The sequence below is a fragment of the Harmonia axyridis genome, chromosome 2 (genome assembly GCF_914767665.1).
Source record: "Harmonia axyridis chromosome 2, icHarAxyr1.1, whole genome shotgun sequence".
Lineage (NCBI taxonomy): Eukaryota > Metazoa > Arthropoda > Insecta > Coleoptera > Coccinellidae > Harmonia > Harmonia axyridis.
The window spans coordinates 11,444,085-11,467,736 of record NC_059502.1 but is presented as its reverse complement, the minus strand read 5'-3'; the positions used below and the strand labels follow the sequence as shown (position 1 = coordinate 11,467,736).

Here is a 23,652-nt window from a genome sequence, read left to right as displayed (position 1 = left end):
ATTATTTAAAAAAAAAAACTTCCTTGCATTTAGCAATTATTTACTTCAGTAATACATGAAATAGATAAATAGATATCAATTACTATTATCCACAACTTGCACAAGAACTGGGAAGATCGAAAGGCTTGATAGGTACACTCGTAAATGTATAAATAGGTAGATATATGATTAAAAAAAATAAAACCATAAGATTAAAATGAAAAATATATCATTTTTAGGCCACATCACATCGCTTGTAATAAACATTCCTTGAAATCGAATGAGAAGAAAAATATATATAACAAAACAATAAAACTTAGTGAATGTTTTAACAAACCGTGATAGTGGCAAAACGAATGCAATAAATTCATTCAATGAAAAATCCATATTTCAAAAATACAAATGATGGCGAAAGCAAATAACAAAGTTTCAAAAATTTGAAATCCTTCCACTAATGTAATAGTCATAAATACATCAAGAAAAATCCCTTGGAAATCTGATGATATCTTCAAGATTACAAATTTTATGGAACAAGCATTCCATGATCTCAGGTATATGAAACATAATAATTTTAGAGTCATCATTTGGCAATTTAAGGGGCGAAGTCTAGCTATTTTTTTTATGGAATTATTGTTATGTTGTCTCAGAAAAAAATTTCTAAAATATGGTCGTTGAACAAGTTGAGTGTAAAATATTCAATTGAATGTATTAAAACTATATAATAAGAAATATAATTGGTGAAATAATCGTTTTAAAGCAGTTCACTTCGTCATATTTTATTTAATGTTCTTCTGTTATCGTTGAGTTCATCAGTTCTATTTCTCTGTATTCAGAGTCTTTGTACTTATTTTTGATAAATAGATATCAGTCACCTACCTTAGCAATATATGGAGAATTATTTTTTGAGAATAGTCTTCGTCTTAGTAGGTATTACTTCCAAGAGATATTGAAATTTCCCAAACACTGGTAAATATTTTGCCTCAGAGAATTTTGTTGTATTTGAGTTCCCAATGAAACAGCTAAGAAGTATTTTAGAAGACTGATAATATTCGGAAATTATGTTTGCATAATTCACTGCGAAAAATGTGATTTCAAAAAGAAAAAAATACAATTTCCTAAATATCAAGAAAATCTCATATCACTATTATTTGGAAAAAAATTTCAATTTAATTTGGTGGAATACTATTTTCTCTATAATAAATTTCCTAGGTAAGAATACCGATAAAATTGGCAATATTTCAGCTATTTTTTGACTCAAATATTAATTTGAAAACGATTTCTGAAATCAAATTAAAGAAAAACATATTTTCCAATTTTATGTGGGTTCAAAACATTTTTGCACAATTTTCAAAATTCGATTCCAACAATTTCATCGTTTAATAGATTCGTCTCTTTATATGAAATATAATTTGTTTCATATTCCTGAGTGTAATTTCGATTGAAAACGTGCTTAAGCAAAGTGATAAGTTAGATCATTAGGTTGAAAAGTTTGAATTGACTTATTCTAGATCGATATTTCGAACCATATTCAAATGTTGAACACTAACACTTACTTCTTATGATAAAATTCGTCAGCTTAAAGTAGAATTCAAAATGAGTACTAGAATAGGTAAGTACATTTCATTCATAAAACTTCTCTAAGATAGGATTATTACTTACATTTTAGATTGAAAATTTGTCGGAACTTCATTCTTTATATATATTAAGATTACAATTTATATAGTGATAACTTCAATATTTTCTCATTTTTTCTTGATTAAAATGAGAAGGATTATAAATAATTCATCACATGAGTTAAGATTTTAGGTTTTGAAATCAGATGATGAATGGATATATTTCATTAATACTGTGCAAATCATTGTATAGTCATAAATAATAATGATAAATAACATCCAAAAATTGCAACAATTGGAAATAATTTGTACCACAACTATCTAGTATTCAATTGACAAAGTATATATTCCAGAAAGGTTTATCTTTCATATTCAACAATTATATATAATATCAGTATAATAAACGGATTTATGAAATCTATGGTCAATTTGAAAACTCTCAAAATATATAAAAATTCAATTAGATTCCCTAATAGGTTCAGAATCCATTCAAATCATAATCTATAATCTGAAATGGTAGGAGATTTCATACTGTCTTACTGTATTGTCTTCATGAGCTTCTTGGATGAGATATTCTGTATTGTTTTGTCCTACAGTAATGTGTTTGGTGGAAAAGTATGAACATGTGAATTTCAAAGGAACAATGTGGGGAAAAATTTCATTGTATTTATGTCAGAAATATTTGGTAACAATTTCAAATCATGCTCTTAAGATATTATATACTATGAATAATTCAATAAATAATAATAATATTTCAGTCCAAATATGTTTGTTTTTTAAATTTCAAAATCTCTGACTCTCTAGAAATACGAGAGCATATTATGAAGAGAGCCTTCAAATAAAACAAATTAAAATTATCAACACCAAAATGACGTAAATCATAAAAAAATAACAAAAACATTCTTACGTTACAATATTATAAGAGTTTCTAAAATTATGCACATTGAACAACAAGTTTGAGTCATTTCACAATGAAAATGCCTCTTCGCTAAATTTATCATTTATGGTCCTGCTCATACAAATTGAACGTATTTGACGTTCAACATTAATCAAAACAAAAACATTTCATGCTCTATACGTATATAAGTAAAGTTCTTATGACTGAGGACATCAATTTCCAATCTTAAGAAAAGGTGGAAAATATTAGATTTGAAGAAATTATTCGCAGTTTTAGTGGTCAGATATCACCATTTTGGGTTTTCGTTTTTTTTCTTTCGAAGTTAATTCTTAATCAAGCTGCATTCAGATATATGAAAAAAGAATTTTTCGTGAAATGAATAAGTTTTACATTTCGGTAAAAAAAAGAGTGATGATATATTGTATTGATGTGAGTTATTGAAGAAATCAATCATTCAACACACAGGAAATAATGTCTACATTGAAATAACATCACTAGAGTATACTTGTAAATTATGATCAATTAAATTGGTAAATTATGGGCAAATCCGAAAGTGATATAAAACAAGACAAATACCATGAACAAAGAAGAGTAATTAAGTTGGGGAGAGTGAAAAACTCCCTAGTTAAATATCACTTGATTTGTTCCAAGTTAATATACCCAAAATTTTTCTGCATTCAATGTTCACATAACTGTTAAACAATTCATATATATGTTATCTCGAGGAAAGTTGAGTTTAAGTATATTCAACAATTCTACATAAGAATGTTCCAAAAATGTGAGAAATCAGTAAACTGTTGCTCAGAACAAATCAAAAACAGGAATAGATAAATATACAATTTGTCCATCTGACATCAAGGATCAGCCTTGAGATCACAAAAAAGTTGTTCAAAACAACTAATAAACAGTCTCTATGTAAGAACCTAGTTTTTGTTGTTACTACTGAGCTTGGGGATCACACTGTAGTAATCTCACGATAGAAGGATCACTTTTCGCACCCTCGATGAACTCTTCTAAGCTCAGTTTGCCATCCTTATTTTTGTCCATTTGTCGGAATATTTTGTCTGTGCGTTTTTCAGGAGTGCTTTCATCCTCTGGCATCTTCATGACGGAGCCAACCATTTTGTAAATAGCCTAAATTTGTTGTTCAATCATTATTTTTGTAAAAACTGGGTAAAACCATATTTTTTCAAAATATATCAAGGCCTACGATGAATGGGATGGAAAGCTTTATGTTTTTCAAATAGTTTACAAAGCTTCATCATCATTTCAGGTGAATATTTCGAAAAATCAATAGTTTTCTTTTTGAACTCATATTTTTCCAGCAATAGCAGGATATTTTTAACTCAGATAAATATCTAATTTCGCATTGAGATTTTTACTCTTATATGCTTCTGATTACATAGAATTACACAATATCACTAATTCACTTTTTGGAAAATCATATTAGGAGTACAACTTTGCTTCCGTCGTGTTGCAATAGATGGCTGTAGCGGTAAGTGGTGGTCGAAATAAACAGATCGTAGATGGCATTCAATAAGCACAAGCATTTGTAAACATAACGCCATTGAAATATTAATCGATTTGTGTCTGCATCATAAAGTTATTCTCGATTAAACATGTCAGCTTACGAGCCAAATTCTCGCCATTTGTGGGAGATTTTATTTTCTGCCTTGAATTGAAGAAATCTGCAGCTGAGGCTCATCGAATGCTCTCAAAGAGCTATGGTGAGGCCGCTATTAGTGGAAGAATGTGCCGAGAGTGGTTTCAACGCTTCAAGAACGGTGATTTTGACGTCGAAGACCAGCATGGCGGTGAAAGAGGAAGTTTTCCGAAGATGCAGAATTGGAGGCATTACTTGACTCGTGTCAAACGCAACAAGAATTCGCAGAATCATTGGGAGTGACACAAAAAGCCATTTCGAAACGCCTTAAAGTCATGGGAATGATTTGGAAACAAGGAAATTGGGTGCCGTACGAGTTGAAGCCGAGAGATGTTGAACGGCGTTTGTTTGCTTGTGAACAGCTGCTTGCAAGGTAAAGACGGAAGGGATTTCTATATCGCATTATGACTGGAGACGAAAAATGTGTTCATAACGTTAATGCCAAGCGCAGAAAATTATGGGGATAACCCGGCCATGCTTCCACGTCGACGGCCAAACCGAATATTCACGGTTTCAATGTCAAACTAGTATTTGGTGGAATCAGATCGACGTAAGGTATTATTAGTAGTTAAAACCGACTGAAACAATCACAGGCGATCGTTATCGAACGAAATTAATGCGTTTGATCCGATCATTGAAAGACAAACGGTCGCAATACAACGAGAGACATGATAAAGTGATTTTACAGGATGACAATGCTTGACCCCATGTTGCGAAAGTGGTCAAGACATACTTGGAAACGCTGAAATGGGAAGTCCTACCCCTCCGTATCTTCCAGACGTTGCTCTTTCGGACTATCACTGTTTCGATTAATGGCACACGGCCTGACTGACCAGCACTTTCGGCCTTATGGAGAAGTAAAAAATTGGATCGATTCGTGGATCGCTCCAAAAGATGATAAGTTTTTGTCAACGCGGGATTCGTACTCTGCCTGAAAGAGGAAAGAAAGTAGTGGCCAGAGATGGATAATACTTTGAATCATAAATGTATAACCAGTTTTTTTACGGTGGAGGCAAAGTTGTACGGCTATGTACAAAAATAATGAATGCGTGGGCACGTTTGAAACAGTCTTAATTTCACTTACCGTGACGATTTCTAACATTTCTTGTCTTGAAATATATCCATTTCCATCGAGATCATACATAGAAAATGCCCACTTCAGTTTCTGTTCCAGTTTGCCTCTCGAAGTTACTGAGAGGGCACACAAAAACTCCCGAAAATCTATGGTACCATCCCCATTCGCATCGAAAGTACGGAATACATGTTCGGCAAACTTGCTAGCATCGCCATAGGGAAAGAAATTCCCGTAGATCTTTTTGAATTCGTCAACTGACAGATGACCGCTAGGACAATCCTTGAGAAATCCCTTATACCATTCTTGGATTTCTGCGTCTGTAACATACAACATATCCCTAGGAGTATTGCTAGCTGATCCTAGAGAGTAGGTTATACACCCTACTCTTTAATAACTCAAAGGTGAGACTTTTTTCTTTGACAAAATATAAAACCCCTAAAAATGTACCATCTCATGAAAAATCGCCATAATGGAAATGATATCAACCCCCAAAGTCGAATGAAGGTCGAGTACTGTTGAACTAAAAAGTTTTTCAATAGGAGGTTTCATTTTGAATAGCTCGCTATCTGTATAGTTGTCATCTCCTCACCAACGTATTGAAATTGTTAAAATTCTCTACAAAGTGGTGAAAATTTTGCAGTTACAGCTCGTAAAACTAAAGCTAGTTTTGAGTCGTCGTGGACCACCTTCTTGGTCGGCAATACTGACACTGGTGGAAAAAATTGAGCTTTTAGGGACAAGTTAGTGATGCGAAAAATGGAAATCGTGTGGATCGTTCTAGAATAACTCAGAATATTGCTGGTGCAGCTCGTAGTGTTTACGAAAACCAAGGATTGTTGAGTCCTCGTCGATCTTTGAAATTAGGCATTCCACAAACATATTTTCAATTAAAACTTGGGTCTTAAGGCATTTTAAGTTATTAAAGTAATTTGAAAATCAAAAACTGATTTATCATTTGATTTTTCGCCAGATGAGCACATTTTCTCATTCTCATTTCTCTCTTTTTCATTTGGATATTTTATACAAGGTGTTTCAATAGTTTTCACTTCTTTTTGCTGTAGAAGGTTTCTCGGGAGAGAATCGTGCGTTGTGCGTACGCAAATTTTACAAAAATGGCAATTCTGTGTTTATAGCGCGAAGAAATGTCTTCAATATTCTAGATATTTGTCTCTTAAATGATGCGCCAAGCATTCCTCTCATTCCGAAAAGGGTAAAAAAGTAGGCCGGTTCAAAACTAAATAAACCAAAACCTGGGCGCTAAAAGTTATTGAGAATGAGTGCCCTGAACGAAAGGGTAAACATTTGGACGACATTATTCTTAAATATTAATTTGTTAAACGGCTTATTTTTTTTCATCGCTTTTTTTAAATATTAACTTTTTTGAGACACCTTGTATATGGATTTTCGGCGAATTGGTTTATTTTGAAGAACTCCATTAGGTACCTGTGAAAACAAATTACTTTGGAAAATGCCATATTCAGACAAATTAGATCAAAGTTCTATCTACTATATCCAATTTGGCCTCCCTAAACCAAAATCATAATCGGATACCTACTCTGCCTTGGTTTGGAAGTTATGGGTCTCCAAATTTCACATTTCCAATGCAAGTAATAATAAAGATACTTAATAGATGAAAGAACTTACCAGAAAATTCAGTATTCTGTTTCAGATCTTCCAGTACTTCCGGTTTCAGTTTGCTATTTTGTTTACCCATGACTAGAAAGATCAGCCTCTACTTCTCTTCAATAACACTGTTCGAAGTTAAAATACGTCACCAACCTTAATGAAAAAAAAAAGTAAATCTGATTGATAAATGAAAAATTCAGATGGGTCGAATGTATATATTATTTAATAAATACTCATAATGGGTGAAAAATTCAGACAAATATTCCATCAATGTAATATTTCGAATTATTAATTAAAATTTTCTTAGTAATTCTGGTCTTTTAAAAATACCACTACATTTCTATTCAAAACAGAGAGAGGTTCCCAACAAGTCATCACATTTCTAGGTGGACAGACATTTATAACACCTAAATTTTCGGTATATCATGAAAGACAGCAGTACAACTTGTGCAAGTAGAAAACATTGTGATTCTATTCCAAGCATATCTTGTTCTTTCATGATTAATATTCTAGCATGTTACAAGAGAAAATTTTTTATTATTTCAAGCATTGAAGGAAAATAACAAAAATTTAATATATCATTAAGAATATGATGGTCATACATTCGAATATTTCCCAAATGTATTAAAATGTCGGAAACATTCGTTGTGCAGTCAACAACATGATTTTGAAGTTTGATCGACAAAAATTTCAATAATTGCTCTCTTCACATAAAAAAATATTTCTAGCAATTTTCCCTAGACAATAAAATTGACAGTAGTTTTGTGGAAATCTTTTAGAAGAAAAATAATTCAAACATTATGTGATTTCCTTGCTCTAAAAATTCATTTTATAATTTTGGATGAATGATTTTTACTTGCAATAAAGCTCAGTGGAGGCTTACTGATTTCTATTGCAAGTAATATGCATTTAGATGCAAATGTTGTTTCTTATAAAGAATTCAATGGGACAGATCTGCAGGAATCGTAGGTATTTGAGTTGATACAAAATTTGGAGGAATTTGATCTCTGAAATATTTACTCATATATCTATAAAAAGTTCTCTTTATAATTAACAATGTAAAGCTGTAAGAGAAAAGTTCTTAACAATGTCATAAGCCATTAAATATGTATATTGTGAATTAATCATTTGTAAAAATACTCCATAATACCTATTGAATAAGATAATGTATAAAGGGTTTCTTCGAACTAAAAAATCATGGAATATTCAATGAATATACTTTTTATCCATACATAAATAATCAATAAATAATTAATAAATTTTTACAGTTTTACGGTAATTTTTGCTGAAGCGTACATTGATCTACATATGAGAAGGCAGTCTACTTTTAGGTACTACAGAACTAAAAATCTGGGAACAGTCTAAAACAAATCTATTGAGTTATTGTGCACTGAAATATTTGCTATCGTATGGTCGAGAATTATATTCATTCTTGTGGTGAGCAATTCCATAAATCCCAACATCTCATATTTTAGCTAGTTCTTCCATTTTTTACCAAGATGAATTTCATTGTTATAATAAGTACAATTTCCATTGGTATATCATTGAAAACTATTTCAAAGAGAAATAAAATTTCAACACATATATATATATATATATAAATACAAAGATATAGATCTCAATTTATCTGATTTCGAATTATCATTTTTGACAATTCACTTCATTTACTCTGGAGATAATAATTTTCTGAAGAATTTATTGGATTAAACAAAAAATGGAAGAACAAGCTGTATTATTCTTTCGTTCTCATACGACCTTTTCTGTGGAAGATTCAAAAATTGTGCTTATATCATATACTCAACTATGATCTCACCATTCTTTCTATCACAGTCGACCAAACGTTCAGTTTTTTTTCAAGAAGAAGATAGTGTGTTTCAAATTTGTTTTCATTCTTTCAAAATTAGTTAATAATCTGTTCAACTATTTATAAATTAGCAAATTTGCATGGATTGACTTCCCACATTTGAATTTATAGAAAGGACATTCACAATAGTTACCCTTCAATTCATATATTATATTACATCTACATATATTGATCTGAAAATTTACCCGTATGGCTTAAAATATCAGATTAATGGAATTTGAGACATTATTTTAATCCATTAATTAAAATAAAATTGAATGTTGAATTGTTATTGTATTTTGAGTGAGTTATTTGAGCAAGACTAGAGACTATTATACTTGTAATCCTTTTATATATTGAGATAGTTTTTCATGACTTAGAATTATCTAGTGAATTAGAGAGAATTTACATATTTTTCCAATATATTGCTTATGATTACTGCACAAGAGTCGAAACGACATTTTCAATTATTATTGATATTATAATTCAAACTGGAACATACCTAACGTACTTCGGCTAAATTTTTACAGACAGAAACAAAACTGAATGACAATGATTGAGGAAAACATATTTTCGATATTTTTCCTCAAACACGTTGTTTCCCCATTATGGTTTTGGTGATAACAATTTGAAAACAAAAACTTCTGAATACATAAACATATAGTCGATCATGGTAATTATTAAAAATGAATTCTTACCTTTGCAAAATATGAGAACAAAACGAATAAAGAACAAATAAAATATAGAATCGACGTGAATTTCAGGACAATCTTTTCGATTCTCTTTCAATTGATCTTAATTGGGAACTTGTAGACGAGAAAACATATTAAAATTTTTTCATATCCTTTGACTTCCTGAATCAAGTATTTAATTGACTTCTCACATATTACCTGCATATGTTGACTTGTCGCTCGAACAGGTCTTCAAATCGAAATTTTGAAATAATTAACGTGACCGTTCTCTTGAAATAATCGATTTTTTATTTAGATGTGAGAGTGAAAAATGTTTTATTATTATATGTATTGGTAGATATTTTTTTTTGTACTTTGAGATGTAATAAAATCAAAATAACTCACTTAACAACAACCAATTTTTCTCATCTTCGACGCTTCTGGTGAATATAGTTAAAAAAAATTATGGATAATGGATTTTGTAGTTTACGTTGTAGTTCAGATCCTAAAAGTGAATTTAATACCCACTATTGTCTAATTCTAATATCGAACTCCATCTAGATGAATGAAAATATCCGAATTAATGGCAGTTTTATTAAAGCAGAAACAATATCTTTTGCATAATCACTTCACTTATGAATGTTTCCATAAGTTCTCGATAAAGATTTCTGAAATATCTGGTGTATTCAGTTGCTGCATTTTGTAAATATCGATTTGGCAGAGAATGTAGGGCAGATGGCATTTCAAATGTTATATTAAAAAGATTGGGGTGTCAAATTTTCATCAATTCTTTCGAAGTAAAAATGATGATTTACCCCCATTTGAAAAAATCTCAGTTATTAGATTTGTATAACATTAATGCCCAATATTGAAGCAAGTTTTCGGCCGATAGAATTCTAATGTGAAATGGTTGTTCAATTATCTACATCAACTTTTTCTTTTCATACAAGGTGTTCCCTGAATTGATGCCAAAGGTTCAGGAGGCAATACTTTATGATAAGGAGGTGTTTCATATAATTGTTCCCCTTTAAGTTACTACCAGTTGAACAATGAATTCATTTGTTTGTAAGATTTAATTTGAAATCAACCAACCTACTTGATATCAATTACTATGACTATATTTGACAGCAGCCTACTTAATTTTCTCAACAAATGAATTGAATGAAATAAAATAAAATTGATTTCCACAAATAGAATTTCGTTTTATCTCATTAAATAATGAATTTTCATTAAGTAAGGGTCGAAATCATTGAATATTTTATTTTTTGTGAACAAATTCACAATTTTCGGGAAAAGTCAAGAAACACAAGTTGTATAATGAATTTCTCTTCTTGAACGGATTTTTCATTTGGAAAATATTGGAGCATCAACTAGTTCTGATGTGATATCAAGTAGGGGTTGATTTTTCCACCACTTCAAGAGGAAAAACTGTCAAAAGTAACTTTCATCAGCGTCATTTTGATTCCAAAGTAATTTGTAAGGAAGGTATGAAGACCCCCTTAATCTTCTTCGAATAATACCTCCTTTAGAAATACCCTCTATATACACCTCACAAGCATTTCTAAGCAACTACCGATACACCAGAATTTCAGGAAGAGCTGAAATATAAATGAATCAAAAAAATATGGATTTTTGTGATGGAAAGAAGGTGGTATCATATAAGATCAGATTTCAGTGCGTTTCAAAATGAAATACGTAAGTTCTCCACAGATTTCAGAGGAAGTGGACACGACCAATATGTTAGTGGCATAATTCTATATAGATTTAAATATTAACATTTCATAATGGGAATGATACAGACGAATAAGCTTTTGTAAATTTGATTGTGCTTCACGATCCATTTGGAGCCATAATCCAAATCACAATTAAGAGGTGTTCAATGCGAGATAGGACGGCATTGTCGTGTGAATAGTCGCCCCTATTGGCACGCCACTGCCGTTTCGACTGGTTCGACTAGTGCGACACTGTCAGTGTGTCACTATTACAGTTCTCACGTTTATCGACTGGGGACAAAACAGGCGACATCTCGCGTAGCTTTACGCTAACATTTCATCATTTCGATTAAACTTATTAAGGCGCTAACATTTTGGACAACTCTTCGTCCTGTAAACAGCCTTTCAAGAATTCCTCCTGCGTCAATTGACCATCGTTGTTCTCGTCCATCTTCGCGAAGATGTTCTTCGCCCTCTCTTCCGCGGAGTCTGCAGGTCTGTTGGAGGAGCAAGCGCCCAACATGTCGTAAATTGCCTGGAAAATTAAAATCATCACGATGGGGCCAACAAGCGGGGGGAAATTTATTTCAATTCAGCCCGATTCAACGTAGATTGAGGAAGCTGAAAGGAAATCGGAATTGTGCTCGCTGATTTCCGGCTGAATTAGCCTTCTGTTGGAGTCAAACAAACCGTTGAAAATGAACAATTCAATTTATCATCCAGTTCGTATTCCTTAATGAGGAAGGATCTTCTCGGCCGTTATTTCATGTTGAAATAATGAAAGAACTTCTGTGCAGGGAGTTGTACGAGTCGCTCTAAAGGGTGCTTCTTCTCATTAATAATTTATTCGAGGATCGGAAATTACAATTCTGTGCTAAAAATTGAATGACAATCTAACAAATAAACGGAATAAAGCTATTAATATAAGAATATAACGAAAATATGATGCGATGAATAATATTGTCACTATTATATACAACTTCATAGCTTACTGCATTTCAAAACTACTTATGTTTTGCTCTTAGTTTGTGAAAGCCCACCACTAGCTTAATAGACCAATGAAATTGGGCTTTTGAAAAGTCGTTTCTATGGAAATGCAAGAAATGCATATAGATACTCTGAACGAAGAACATTTTGAATTTAATCAGGTACATTACTTATATTATTTAAGTTTGTGCAGTTGTAGAAAAGTATAGTGTGCAACATGTAGAGAAAGTCATCATTTTCACTCGTGTGTTTGCGGCACTCGCCTATCAGGCTCGTGCCACGAACTTCCACACTCCTGAGTAAAATGACTTTCTCTACATGTTGCACACTATAATTTTTCTACAACTGCAGCAACTGTTGAAGGGAAAGTTGAACTTTCCCCATTTGTAGCACAATATACTAATCCATATAAAATATTGGACTTTTCAGGAAGCAAATCTAAACCTATATAAGTTTGTTATGAGACATTCAACATCATAATGAACCAAATTATCCAGGTTTTCAACAGAGTCAACGCTGGATACAAAATGGATCACCATTCCCTAAAGGTATTGTTTTACACAGACCATGGTATTGCCGTAGCAGAAAAAGAAGAAGATTTACAATGTCTACTATATGAGATGAAAACTTCTGTAGAAAAATTCAATAAGAGCATCTCAATCAACATGACAAAACCAATGTTCATCTCTGAAAATCCTATTAGATGCAAATTGGCAGTCGATAGCGGAATAATACAGTAGGTGCCAAGCTTCAATTACCTGGGAGTGAATTTATCGAGTGAAAGAAACCTCACAGAAGAGGCACCAACTCAAGCGATAAAAACACCTAGAGTCAGAGGCTATCTCGTGTAGAGAAACAAAGAGATGGGCTCATAGAACAAGACCAGAATCTATAAAACGTGTGTGAATCCTATTCTCACATATACATCAGAAACCAGTGCCGAGACATCAACAAAAAAAAGAATAATGAGAACCACAGAGATGAAAATATTGCGAACCATCAAGAGAGTCACACCCAGGGATCGAATAAGGAGTAATGACATAAGAGAAGAATAGGGTGGTGAGATGAAAAAAAGATTATGGAGAGATCACGTAGAAAGAATACCAGAAGACAAATGGGCAAAGTGGTCTAAAACTCAGAAACCAAACACACGCAGACCGGTAGGCAGACCACCAAAAAGATGGTACGACAGCTGGAGTTCGGTATCTCAGGAAGATCCCAAACAATGGCGAAATGTAGAAGATTGAACAGGACCTGGTCTTATTGAAAGAAGAAGAAATCTACTATACCATTTGCTGCCTTTATTTCCCTACTAGGTATAAATTTTTCTGGCAGTTGACAGTTGTCGATTTGTTTCACCATCACACTCTAGATAACATGATTAAGCTGAAAATCTAACTTAAACACTATGCGATTTCAAATGCTCAGAGGTTGTCAGGTGACGAGCCAGATTCATCGTATCATCAAGTGTGTTGATGGTGACACAATCGTTATCTGCTAGACTCATGAGGATGAATGCAGATTCTGCATGGGATCATCTGGTGATGGAATGCCTAGCTATCGCCAGCCAACGCAAAAAATGCCTTGAACAAGAGACTTGTAGAAGTAAACCTCCTTGAAGCCATCTCAGATACTGGAGTTCATTAGAACTCTGGAACTGGAAAGCGAGCTGTAGACTACGAAGACTAGTGGCGAGAAAAGCTCAGATGGAGCACAATAGACCATAAGGTAGCGGTGGAATAAAAATCCCCTCAAATCTAAATCTACAGATCTTCAATATTTTGGTAATGCATATATGCATATATCTACAGATTTCCTATGATTCCAAGATTGGATATGTTTTCAAAACTTGATTTTGTCAACCATATAGGCTAGACTTCGCCCCTGAGTAGAATGCATATATCCAATAAAGGCGTTTATTATTTTTATATTTCGTGAGACGATATAAGCTGTGATTCATGCTTGGAAATGTGCCTTTAGGTCAACATTAAAGTACCTATACCTAGAACTTAGGTTGAAGAACTATGCTGAAACCTGAAATATTGATTTGAAATAAAGAAATTCTCCGATGTTTGTCAAACTCAGGTCAGCAAATGAAATAGGTCACTACCCTAAAAAATTTATATCTATGCAGCATTCACGAAAACTATTAGCTCCCCTACAATATAATCATTGAGAGGAAAAGTTTATTCCCTTCATAAAAACGCCGTCAAATTTATTTTCATCCTTGTTCCGAAAAAGGGATGATCTCATATCCTTCGCCGATGCCCCATTTCAAGTCTAATTGGCGCTACGGGGTATAAAGTTTTTTATGATTCCCTTAACGACTTTTTCCACATCAACGCCTATTTTCTATTGATTGCCAATCTTCCCCAACGGGTCTAACTAGGAATTCAATTGTAACTATCTCGAACTGCAATTATTCTGCACTGATAGAGAAATCGGCATATTGTAAATGCTCAATAGAAACGTTAATTGAATTCGTTGAAGATCAAAATGAGGAAGCTTCAGTAGCGGTTGGTATCTTAGAGATGCTTAGCTGCAGCACCAGCTCTGAGATGGAAGAAAACGGTAGAATTTTTCATAATTTTTAGGCGTTTTATTGTTTCGGAATTTGTATGGGGTTTCCACAAAATTTCTTTGAACAATAATCTACATTGTATTAAATGGAGCTCCCTCTTAAGGTGATGATTTGCGAAAATAAAATTGTATCTTTTTGCTTTCCAGTCTCTCGAAGGTGTGTGATCACTTTTGGAATCAGATTCCAACGTCTACAGTTCGACTTCCAGTTTCCAGTTCCAGAGTTCTAATGCTTTTCAGTATCTAAAATGGTTCAAGAAGGTAACGTCCTCACTTTCCATCCAAAGTATTTTTTCGATGGTTTGCAATGGTGAGGCATTCTGTAATATGATGAGTTTCTTCCTTCTGCCTACAGAATCTACACTCGTCAGTTTCTGATAAACCCTTTTATCATTAGGTGTGTCCCCTGAGTAATAAACATAGATAGAGGGGGCATATGTAATTTTCAGTGAGTAAATTTTGTCCCAAACATGAAAAATCAAATTTGACATGAAGCGCGCGGAAATGAAATCATATCAGGCATACGATATTTCGATCAACTTGCGAGTTTCTCTACAAAAAACGCACTTCTTATGTCCCATAGTGAATAAACGTTTCATATTAACTCAAAATACATTGGAATGAATACCTAAATATATCAAGAATTCAGAAAACAAACTTCAAGCGCGCCAAACGACGTGAAACAACGGATGACACTTAGGAGAGCAATAGTAGCCAAACCTTGGATTTGAGCAGGTAGCTACAGAAAATAATAAATATTCTACATATTATGAATTCGACAATTAGGAAAAATATCTGATTCCAAATATTCAAATTTGCATATTTAATCGGGAATCACTCAAATAAATATATTTCATTCAACATAATATACATTCATAACGATATAGTAAAATTGTGGATTTGAAAATATTTCACAATCCGACAATGTAATCCTAACCATGTTGGGGATATGTAAAAATTGCGTAAACTCCCTCTATCTATGTTAATTACTCTAGGTGTTTCCCTAAGGCGACATTTCCCTGTATCTAATCCAGTGACAAGGTGGACCATGTTCCTACTGAAATCCAGACAATTTTGGATCATGCAGTAAGGAACTTTTTGATGTTATCCATCCCTGGAAGATTCTAACAAAGTATTTCTCCCGGTTTCTTCCTTTTCTCGTAACTCTTATTTATAGGAGCATTTTCCTATAACTAGAAAAGGTTCCGGACTAGTAAAAGGTTTTCATGCTCTCTTTCTGGAAGTGTTTTGGCCTCTTCGTTTACATTGATTCCTGACAGACAAGAAACTAAGACTAAAAAGTAATAAAAAGCGCTTTAAAGCTGTCTCTTCAACAGGCCAGGAGACACTACTGATAGCTTGTAACTTTTCTACTGGAGGTTGAATTCTTTTAAATTTCGCAGGTTTGGGGAAGCTTTGAATTGCCTTATCATCAAATTTTGTATATATAATATCTGATGTTGAGTGAAAATCGAGGTCGCACAAACTGAAAAATTTTTGATAATATTCACTCATCCTTTTGGAGTTATCAATTTGGGTTTTGGAAATCATAATCAAATTGAAAAGAAACTATTATTCGTATGAAGTTAGCACAATACCATATTAATTCTCTCAGCTGGAAATCTATTTCATTGTTCAGAGAGGTTATAAATAATAATAATAATAATAAGAGAGTTTATTCCTGAAAATACATTCAATAAACTCTATAATACTGTAGAGTTTCATAATAATATAAACTGTGCACAGTATTGTACAGGGTGGGCAAATTTCGATGTTTTAGCACTACAACTTGTAGTTGTAAAATGTATAAAACATATCTAGATTCGAATTTTGTAGAAATAAGTGAAAAGCATAGAAATAATCAGATTGACGGAAGGACACTGCTCTTGTTATAGAAAGCTCAATTTTTCTGTGTTCATCAACAGTTGAAACCATAGAAATATTGAGACTCTTAGGTGAAAAGAGGTTTTTGGCCATTTTCTATTATTTATATTGATCCGAATCATACGATGTTATATATTTTTGAAATCAGGAAAAATTAAACTTTCAGAAAATGGTACAAAAATCTAGTGTTCCCATTTAAAAAAACATAACTTTGGGTCATAGCTCCGTAATTGAAAACCCTTTTGAAAATACGAGTACGCCACTGCATTCTACGTAAAAAAGTGCCTGTATAATGTTTTAATTCCAGAGCTCTATCATCAGTATTAGCGGAGATATAACTGTTTTTCGATTTCGCCATTTTTCCAATTTTCGCTTATAACTCGAAAACAAAAGAAGGTGGCCAAAAACGAAAACTACCCTTTTTAGTTTCTCAGAAAAAGAGATCGAGAAGTGGGTATCAGATTTTGTCTATCTCCTCTGGTTCAAAAGTTGTAGTGCTAAAACATCGAAATTTGCCCACCCTGTACATAAAATTTACTCTTTATACACCGCAAAATATATTATCTTCTACTTAAGTGAAACAAACGTGTGCTTCATCACAGGTAATGGTCGAAATCCTGTATTATATTTGTCGAAAATCCTGTAGTATATCTGTCGAAATCGTGATTTTTGTGTGTCATATTCTGTATTTCTCTTTGTCATATTCGTGTGTACATTAATAGTTCTGATTTATTATTTTATGTAATTTTATTTTTTCAATTTTCTTTTAAATGATATTTTATTCTTCACATTTTTTATTTCTTGTGGTACTAGGGGAAAAAGTCTCGGGGCTATGTAGGTGCAACATCTTTGGCCTATCCTCTTTACTGATCTTGGGCGTTCAAAGTTTTTTTCGGCCGTTCTTGTACGATATTGATGGTCTTTCGCTTTGACATTAATTTTTCGTTCGTAGATGTTCAGAAATGAAGAAATCATTCAGAAAAATAACATAACTATAGAACATGAAATCCATTAATTGATTTTCTATTCAACCAATCGTTATAACTATTGATAAATCATCTAAAATTCGAAAAACCACCTGAACGAGTATACAAACATAATTTTGATTAATTTTCTTTATATCGTTGCATGTATTTCCGAAGACTTAGTGGAACATATCTCAAGCAATAATTCTACCTTTGGTCACAAACCTGCTATTGACTATGGCATGTCGTGCAAGATAGCATGAAATATTTTCCTACCTGAGGTCAATTACTTTGTGTTGGGTCTAGCCCGATTTTCAAATGTGGAGTTGGTGTTCGAAAATCAGTGGTTTAATCTTTGCTTCGAACTTAAAATTCTCCTTCTAATCTCAGCATCTACCCGAATATTCATTACATTGAATTTTATATCGAAACATTTTTTTGGCTTCTTAGTTAGGTATACAGGGTGTTACAAATTAAGTCGCACCATTGCTAACTCCGTTATTATTGATGCTACGATGTCGGTTAAATGGGCAAACTAGTAGCATATTTAGTAGTCTTCTCGATGCCGAAAACAAAACAAAAATTGACAGTCGCGTTGTCATAATATTTCATAAAATGATATTTCTTTCAATGGAACACCCTATATTTTTTTCATGCATTTTGATTCGTAATAACATTCTCAACAACAAAGCTCATTTGACTTTTTTCTTAAAGGTGAAAATAAGGCAGTTGTATTAATAGGAAACATTTATAACAAACGGATTCGATAAAGCGCTATAAAATATCGAGTAAATGGTCAAAAACACCGCCTTCTTGTTGAACACATATTTGGGCCCTTTGGGACATTATTGATTCACAAAATGAATGCGGCTAGCGGAATGGCTTTGAGATGAAAATTATCGTTTTGTCTATTAATATCAAATAGCTTAGTGGTGTCGATTGAGTGGTGCTACATGATGATCACGGGTTTCACGAGTTCACATCGCAGCGCACTTTTTTCTTTTTACTGTCTTATTTTGCTGTTATTAACAAACTATTGTCATTCGTATAAGTACAAAAAATGGTTGTTTAGACAATAATGAGGTTTATTCGCCAAAACAAATACATTTTTTGTACTAGTGAAAGAAATAAATATTTCAAAATAAGTCGCTCATTTTCCACTCATTTTATGAAATATTATGACAACTCGACTGTCAATTTTTTGTTGTTTTCGGCATCGAGAAGACCACTAAAAATGCTACTAGTTTGCCCATTTAACCGACATCGTAGCATCAATAATAACGGAGTTAGCAGAGATGCCAACTTAATTTGAAACCCTGTATAACGAATTGTAAACATTTTTGTGGATATCAAGAAACAGACTCAACGATATAAGTGTATCTTTAAATTGTGAAGATAACTAATGAAAATCTTTCATATTAGATTATTTATCTACTATGCTGGACGACCTATATAGGACTTTGCAGAATTGTGAGTGACTAGAACGAACAGGTTAGATTTTTGAAAAAAACAATCCAAAGACGTTAGAAAAATATGATGAAGGCTCTTTAACTCAATTAGCTAAAGCTTAAATACAAGCTACAAAAAAACTATTATATTTATCGAGAATATATTGATGAATATAGAGTTTGCATCACTTATTATTCATAGTATGAAGAGGTAGAACTGTTTTTCAAGAAGCATTAGATTAAAATTCTAATCGTTATCCAACTCTAAACAACATATTTGAAATACTTCGAAATACAGTAAAGGGCTACGTCTTTTGGTGCTCCATGAGGGTTTATAGTTTGTAAATATTAGAATTGAAAAATTAACCCTAGTTATGAATTAAAAATAAAACCAAATAAGTGTAGTTCCTTCCATGAACTTGTTTTTGAAGATGTACCCCTTAAAAACCTTTTAGTAATCAATTCGATAAAGCATAAAATAAAACATTCTTATTCATAAATAACGACAACTGACATACGGAGGAAATATAATATCTAAAGGAGATACGAGACAGGAACGTTGGAAGTGAGCCCACCAAAAGAAAAAGCAGATAAATTGAAAGGCGTGAATGAGGTTTGAGTATCATGGAAATAAGGTTAATTTAGGTTTCTTTGATGCAAGGAAACAACATCCCTGTTCCAGTTAATTGGAGTGGTTTTAATAATTGCGTGTTGTTATATTCAAATTCTTACGGTACAATATTTATCCTTTGATTTGTTAATGAGCAGACAAAGACTAGGTATACTAAAGACTATAATAATAAACCTTTGTATGAATGTTTGGTTATTTGTGAGGTATTAAATTATCACGATTTCTCAGGGTATGATTTCTTCGTTATAAGCCACGATTATTCTCAGAAAAAAAGGAATGCACACAAACAGGATTAGAAAAATTTTAATTCTACAACAATCACTTATGATAATGTTATAATCATTATGTATGCATATTTTGTAATATCTTCAAACGCGTATTGAATTTCATTATTTTGTTGTTCACACTTTCTGTTAATATACTCGAAGGGAAGACATTAGAAGTGTTATATCCAGAAGAAAAAAATTCTTCAGCTTGACTTTTTGTCAACATAATTATAATAAAACATGTTATGGTTATTATGTCAACGTTTCACATTTGATTATGACTTGCGAACACAAAATTCCATTTCTTTGCTTCCGAGTCTATCAAATGTGTGATAACTTTTGGAATGAGAAGATTTCATCATCAACAAATTACAAGATCACAAAATGTATTTTAGAACATCCTGAACAACTCTGATTTGGTTTATGTCCACACAACCTTGTATTAACATCGAAAATTCTTATCTAATTTCTAAGATCTGGTTTTGATGAAATTTTGGATCCCAAAAAAATTTAAATATTTTTGAATATGCGGTGAGCGTTGCGCTTGTGTATTTCAGGATAGAATATGATAGTGAGAAGTGATTACTTTTAAGCAAAGGGAGAAATATAGTGTCCTACTCAATGGCAGAATTTGTCAATGAAATATGAACTAAATAGAACATTATTTTTTAGTAATTGTCTTTCCATCTGCTAGTGTTTAGAGTAACAAAACAATTTCGAACTTGAATATTGATGGTATAAGAGTTGGACATCAACATCCCAGGCGGCTGGATGAACAGAAAATAACAAGACATTAGTCTCAAAATGAGGAGGAATTAGTAGAATATATCAAAATGATAAACATGTTGAAGACTTGGACAGGGGTAGATTTATCTGAACTAGCAGAAACACAATATAATGTGCACGATTGCGAAAAACCAAAGTAAGTTAACTTGTCAATCAAAGAGTACCGCAAAGGGTTAATATACATAGGCGCTTGGGACAACTAGCTCTACGAAAGCAGTTTGCTACTATGCATGAAATCACTAACCAATTCTGTGTTATCACTGTCATAAGGGTATTTCATTTTGATGTTGTATATTTTTGCTTCAATATTATTATACTCAGTCTTTTAAACTTGCTCTCTCAATTTTCAAAATATGTACCTACGAAGTTCAATCATTATAAAATACAATTTCTCAATTAATCTGCAAAGTGGCATTTTTTCGATATTCTTTATGAATTTGCTAAGCTTCTGGTTACGCTATCCACACAAAATTCAGCACGAATCATGAAATAGTTTTTCTTCATACATATATAGGCAAAATATCAACCCGATTGGATTTGTAATCACGGAAATATTGGGTAGTTTCCTTCGCTTATTCTTTTCGAATTTTCTATGGTTCTCATGAAATAATCAGCTTGAAATTGCTTCATATGAATACTCAAAATCGCATCTCAATCAGTTTCTTGCTCAAAAAAATATTGGGTTATGTTTTCGATATTCTTCTAGAATGTTTCATGGTTTTTTGAGTAACCGAAAAGGATTAAAAGGAAATTTTTTAAATACACTATATCGTTGTACAAGCTTTACTTCATTTGTTGGTCTTGTGGAGAGAGATGTTCAAGTCATGCATTCATTCTAGTTTTTTAAAGTTGATTGAGCAAATCCTCTTAACATTTTTTTAATGGTAGAAATGTGTTGTTTTGTTTTTCGATCTAAACACTCCTAGGCTTCTGTGAGATGTTTCCGAGCTTAGAGCTTGTGTAATTTAGGAGAACATCGCCACTTCAAACACAGCACTATTATGTTTTAACCCAACAGTGAATGATTGCTTTTGCTTATTAAAAAAAACTTTACAATATTTCCATTTGAGCGTTAGTGTCCAAAAAACCGATGGGATTGGAATTTGGAGTTTTCTGTGCGAAATTTCAAGACGATCATCATCAGAACCATAGAAAATTTACTCTGTCTGCGCCTAGGATCCTCAAAGATATCCCATATTTTCATTTAGAACATTCCATAGATGAAAAATACTGCATTCGAGAGATTTCAATTTCCACTCCCACCTTTCATCTAGAAAAGTTTTAAAAGGCGAACGTTCCACTTTTCTCCCGAAACTTATGCCCCAAAAAACTTACCTGTACAATTTTCGTCATCTCCTGAATATCTATGACTCCATTTCCATCAACATCGTACATTCGAAAAGCCCATTTCAGCTTCTCTTCCGGTGTACCGCTCGACGTTACATCGATCGCCAACAGGAATTCCTGTAAACAGGGACATGCATTAATAATATGACAACGTTCAGCTTTTCTCAAGGTACGGAAGGAGATAGGGACAATGCTATGCCTGAATCTCCACAACGATAAGACGCTGTGATACAGAATCCGTAAGCTGATGATTTGTTTATTACTATTTTATTTTGTTCCACCCAGTAGAAACAATGAGGAAAGCATTGACGAGATGTCAGGAAGTTTTGGGAGCTTTTTGAGTTACCTTCTTGGTGATAAAGGGTTTTCCAATAAGAGATTTCATCTTGATATCGAAAAAAAAACTAGTATTTTTCAAGAAACATCATGTTTATTTCATTTTAAGATGGAAGGTATGCCAGCACCTTATCTTTTAGCTAGTCCCAAAGAAAAAGTCAAAAGGTGTTATATCACAATATCTTGGTGGCCATGTGTGATCATCACTTCGAGAAATAATACAACCAGGAAACTTTTCTTGAACAATTGCGATTGTTTCGTTGCTTGTGTAAAGCGTACTACGATCATGTTGAAAATAAACGTCGTCCTCATCAATAATTTTCCAATTCCGGCCATAAAAATCATTAATAACACTCTAATTCCCAAGATGCACGAGAAATCGACAAATCTGAGTTTTAGTCAACATTACGAGCTCCGGTAGCAATATTCTCAGTTGTTCTTGAGCGACACATACGGTTTCGATTCTTCACATCACTAACTTGTCCCAACAGCTCGAATTTTTCCTCCAGTTTCATTACTGGCGACCGAGAAGGTGTCGACCTAGTGCTTTAGTTTGCAAACTGTGACTGCAAAATGTTCACAATTTTTGTAGTGAATTTTGACAATTTGAATGCATTGTTGAAGCGTGTATCATTTCATTTTTAGTGATGGCTAGTTTTCACTTGTCAAATTTCACGAGATGACAGCTTCAAAAGTGACAGTTGCCCAGTTGCGGGTTATTTGAAATGAAGCCTTCAATTGGAAAACCCTGTACATGTACTCCTACGCTTTCTAAATAAGAGCAGATAATGGTCACCATAATTGTCCTACTGACCGTACAATTGGTAAGACAGTAAAAAAATTTACTGATATCTTAAGACCCATACATCATCGACCAAAAATAAGCTGCAGTAAGTGGAAGAGTTGAAGAAGATCCAAATTTATCTTTTCCTCGGTGCGCACAGCATTAGGGCTTCTCTTACGGCACGATATGGTGTATTTTGCATATGGATTTGCAACTCCATCCTTATAAGGTTTAGTTGACCTAAGAACTAAAGCCAGCTAACCATAGAATGAATAGAATATATGCCTATTAAATTTTGATCTAAGTTTCTTCAGCGATGAAGCACATTTTTCACTGAATTGCTGTGTAAACAAGCAAAATCCAAAATCGTCGCAAATGGGGCAGTAACTATATGTAACTGCTGAGAGACCATTGCATCCACAATGATGTTCAATTTGTTCTGGTGAAGTGATTGGCCTGTGGTTCTTTGGTTACACTCAAACCGTAAATTCTCATTACCAATTTTTTTGGACTTATAATAATTGATATGGAATTGGAAAAAATGTGGTTTCAGCAAGG

General features: G+C 33.0%; 2 protein-coding genes across 5 annotated transcripts in view; both read right to left on the bottom strand.

The window, feature by feature from the left end:
• Nucleotides 1-23: 23 nt before the first annotated feature.
• The window catches only part of LOC123673873 (neurocalcin homolog), a 95,350-nt gene continuing 71,721 nt past the window's right edge, over nucleotides 24-23,652 (bottom strand). Inside the window, exons 1-4 of one of the 3 annotated variants that reach the window (XM_045608599.1) lie at nucleotides 9,396-9,534; nucleotides 6,873-7,007; nucleotides 5,238-5,545; nucleotides 24-3,624 (exon numbers count right to left, since the gene is read on the bottom strand). In XM_045608599.1, the coding sequence (XP_045464555.1) occupies nucleotides 3,430-3,624; nucleotides 5,238-5,545; nucleotides 6,873-6,942 (573 nt within the window). In that variant the 5' untranslated portion in view covers nucleotides 6,943-7,007; nucleotides 9,396-9,534 and the 3' untranslated portion in view covers nucleotides 24-3,429. The other 2 variants (XM_045608601.1, XM_045608600.1) reach the window with 2 other exon arrangements.
• LOC123673871 (neuronal calcium sensor 2) overlaps nucleotides 11,433-23,652 on the bottom strand; it is an 83,661-nt gene continuing 71,441 nt past the window's right edge. For both annotated transcript variants that reach the window (XM_045608597.1, XM_045608598.1), the window contains exons 4-5: nucleotides 21,963-22,091; nucleotides 11,433-11,615 (exon numbers count right to left, since the gene is read on the bottom strand). In XM_045608597.1, coding sequence (XP_045464553.1) covers nucleotides 11,439-11,615; nucleotides 21,963-22,091 — 306 coding nt within the window. In that variant the 3' untranslated portion in view covers nucleotides 11,433-11,438. The remainder of the gene's footprint in view (nucleotides 11,616-21,962; nucleotides 22,092-23,652) is intronic.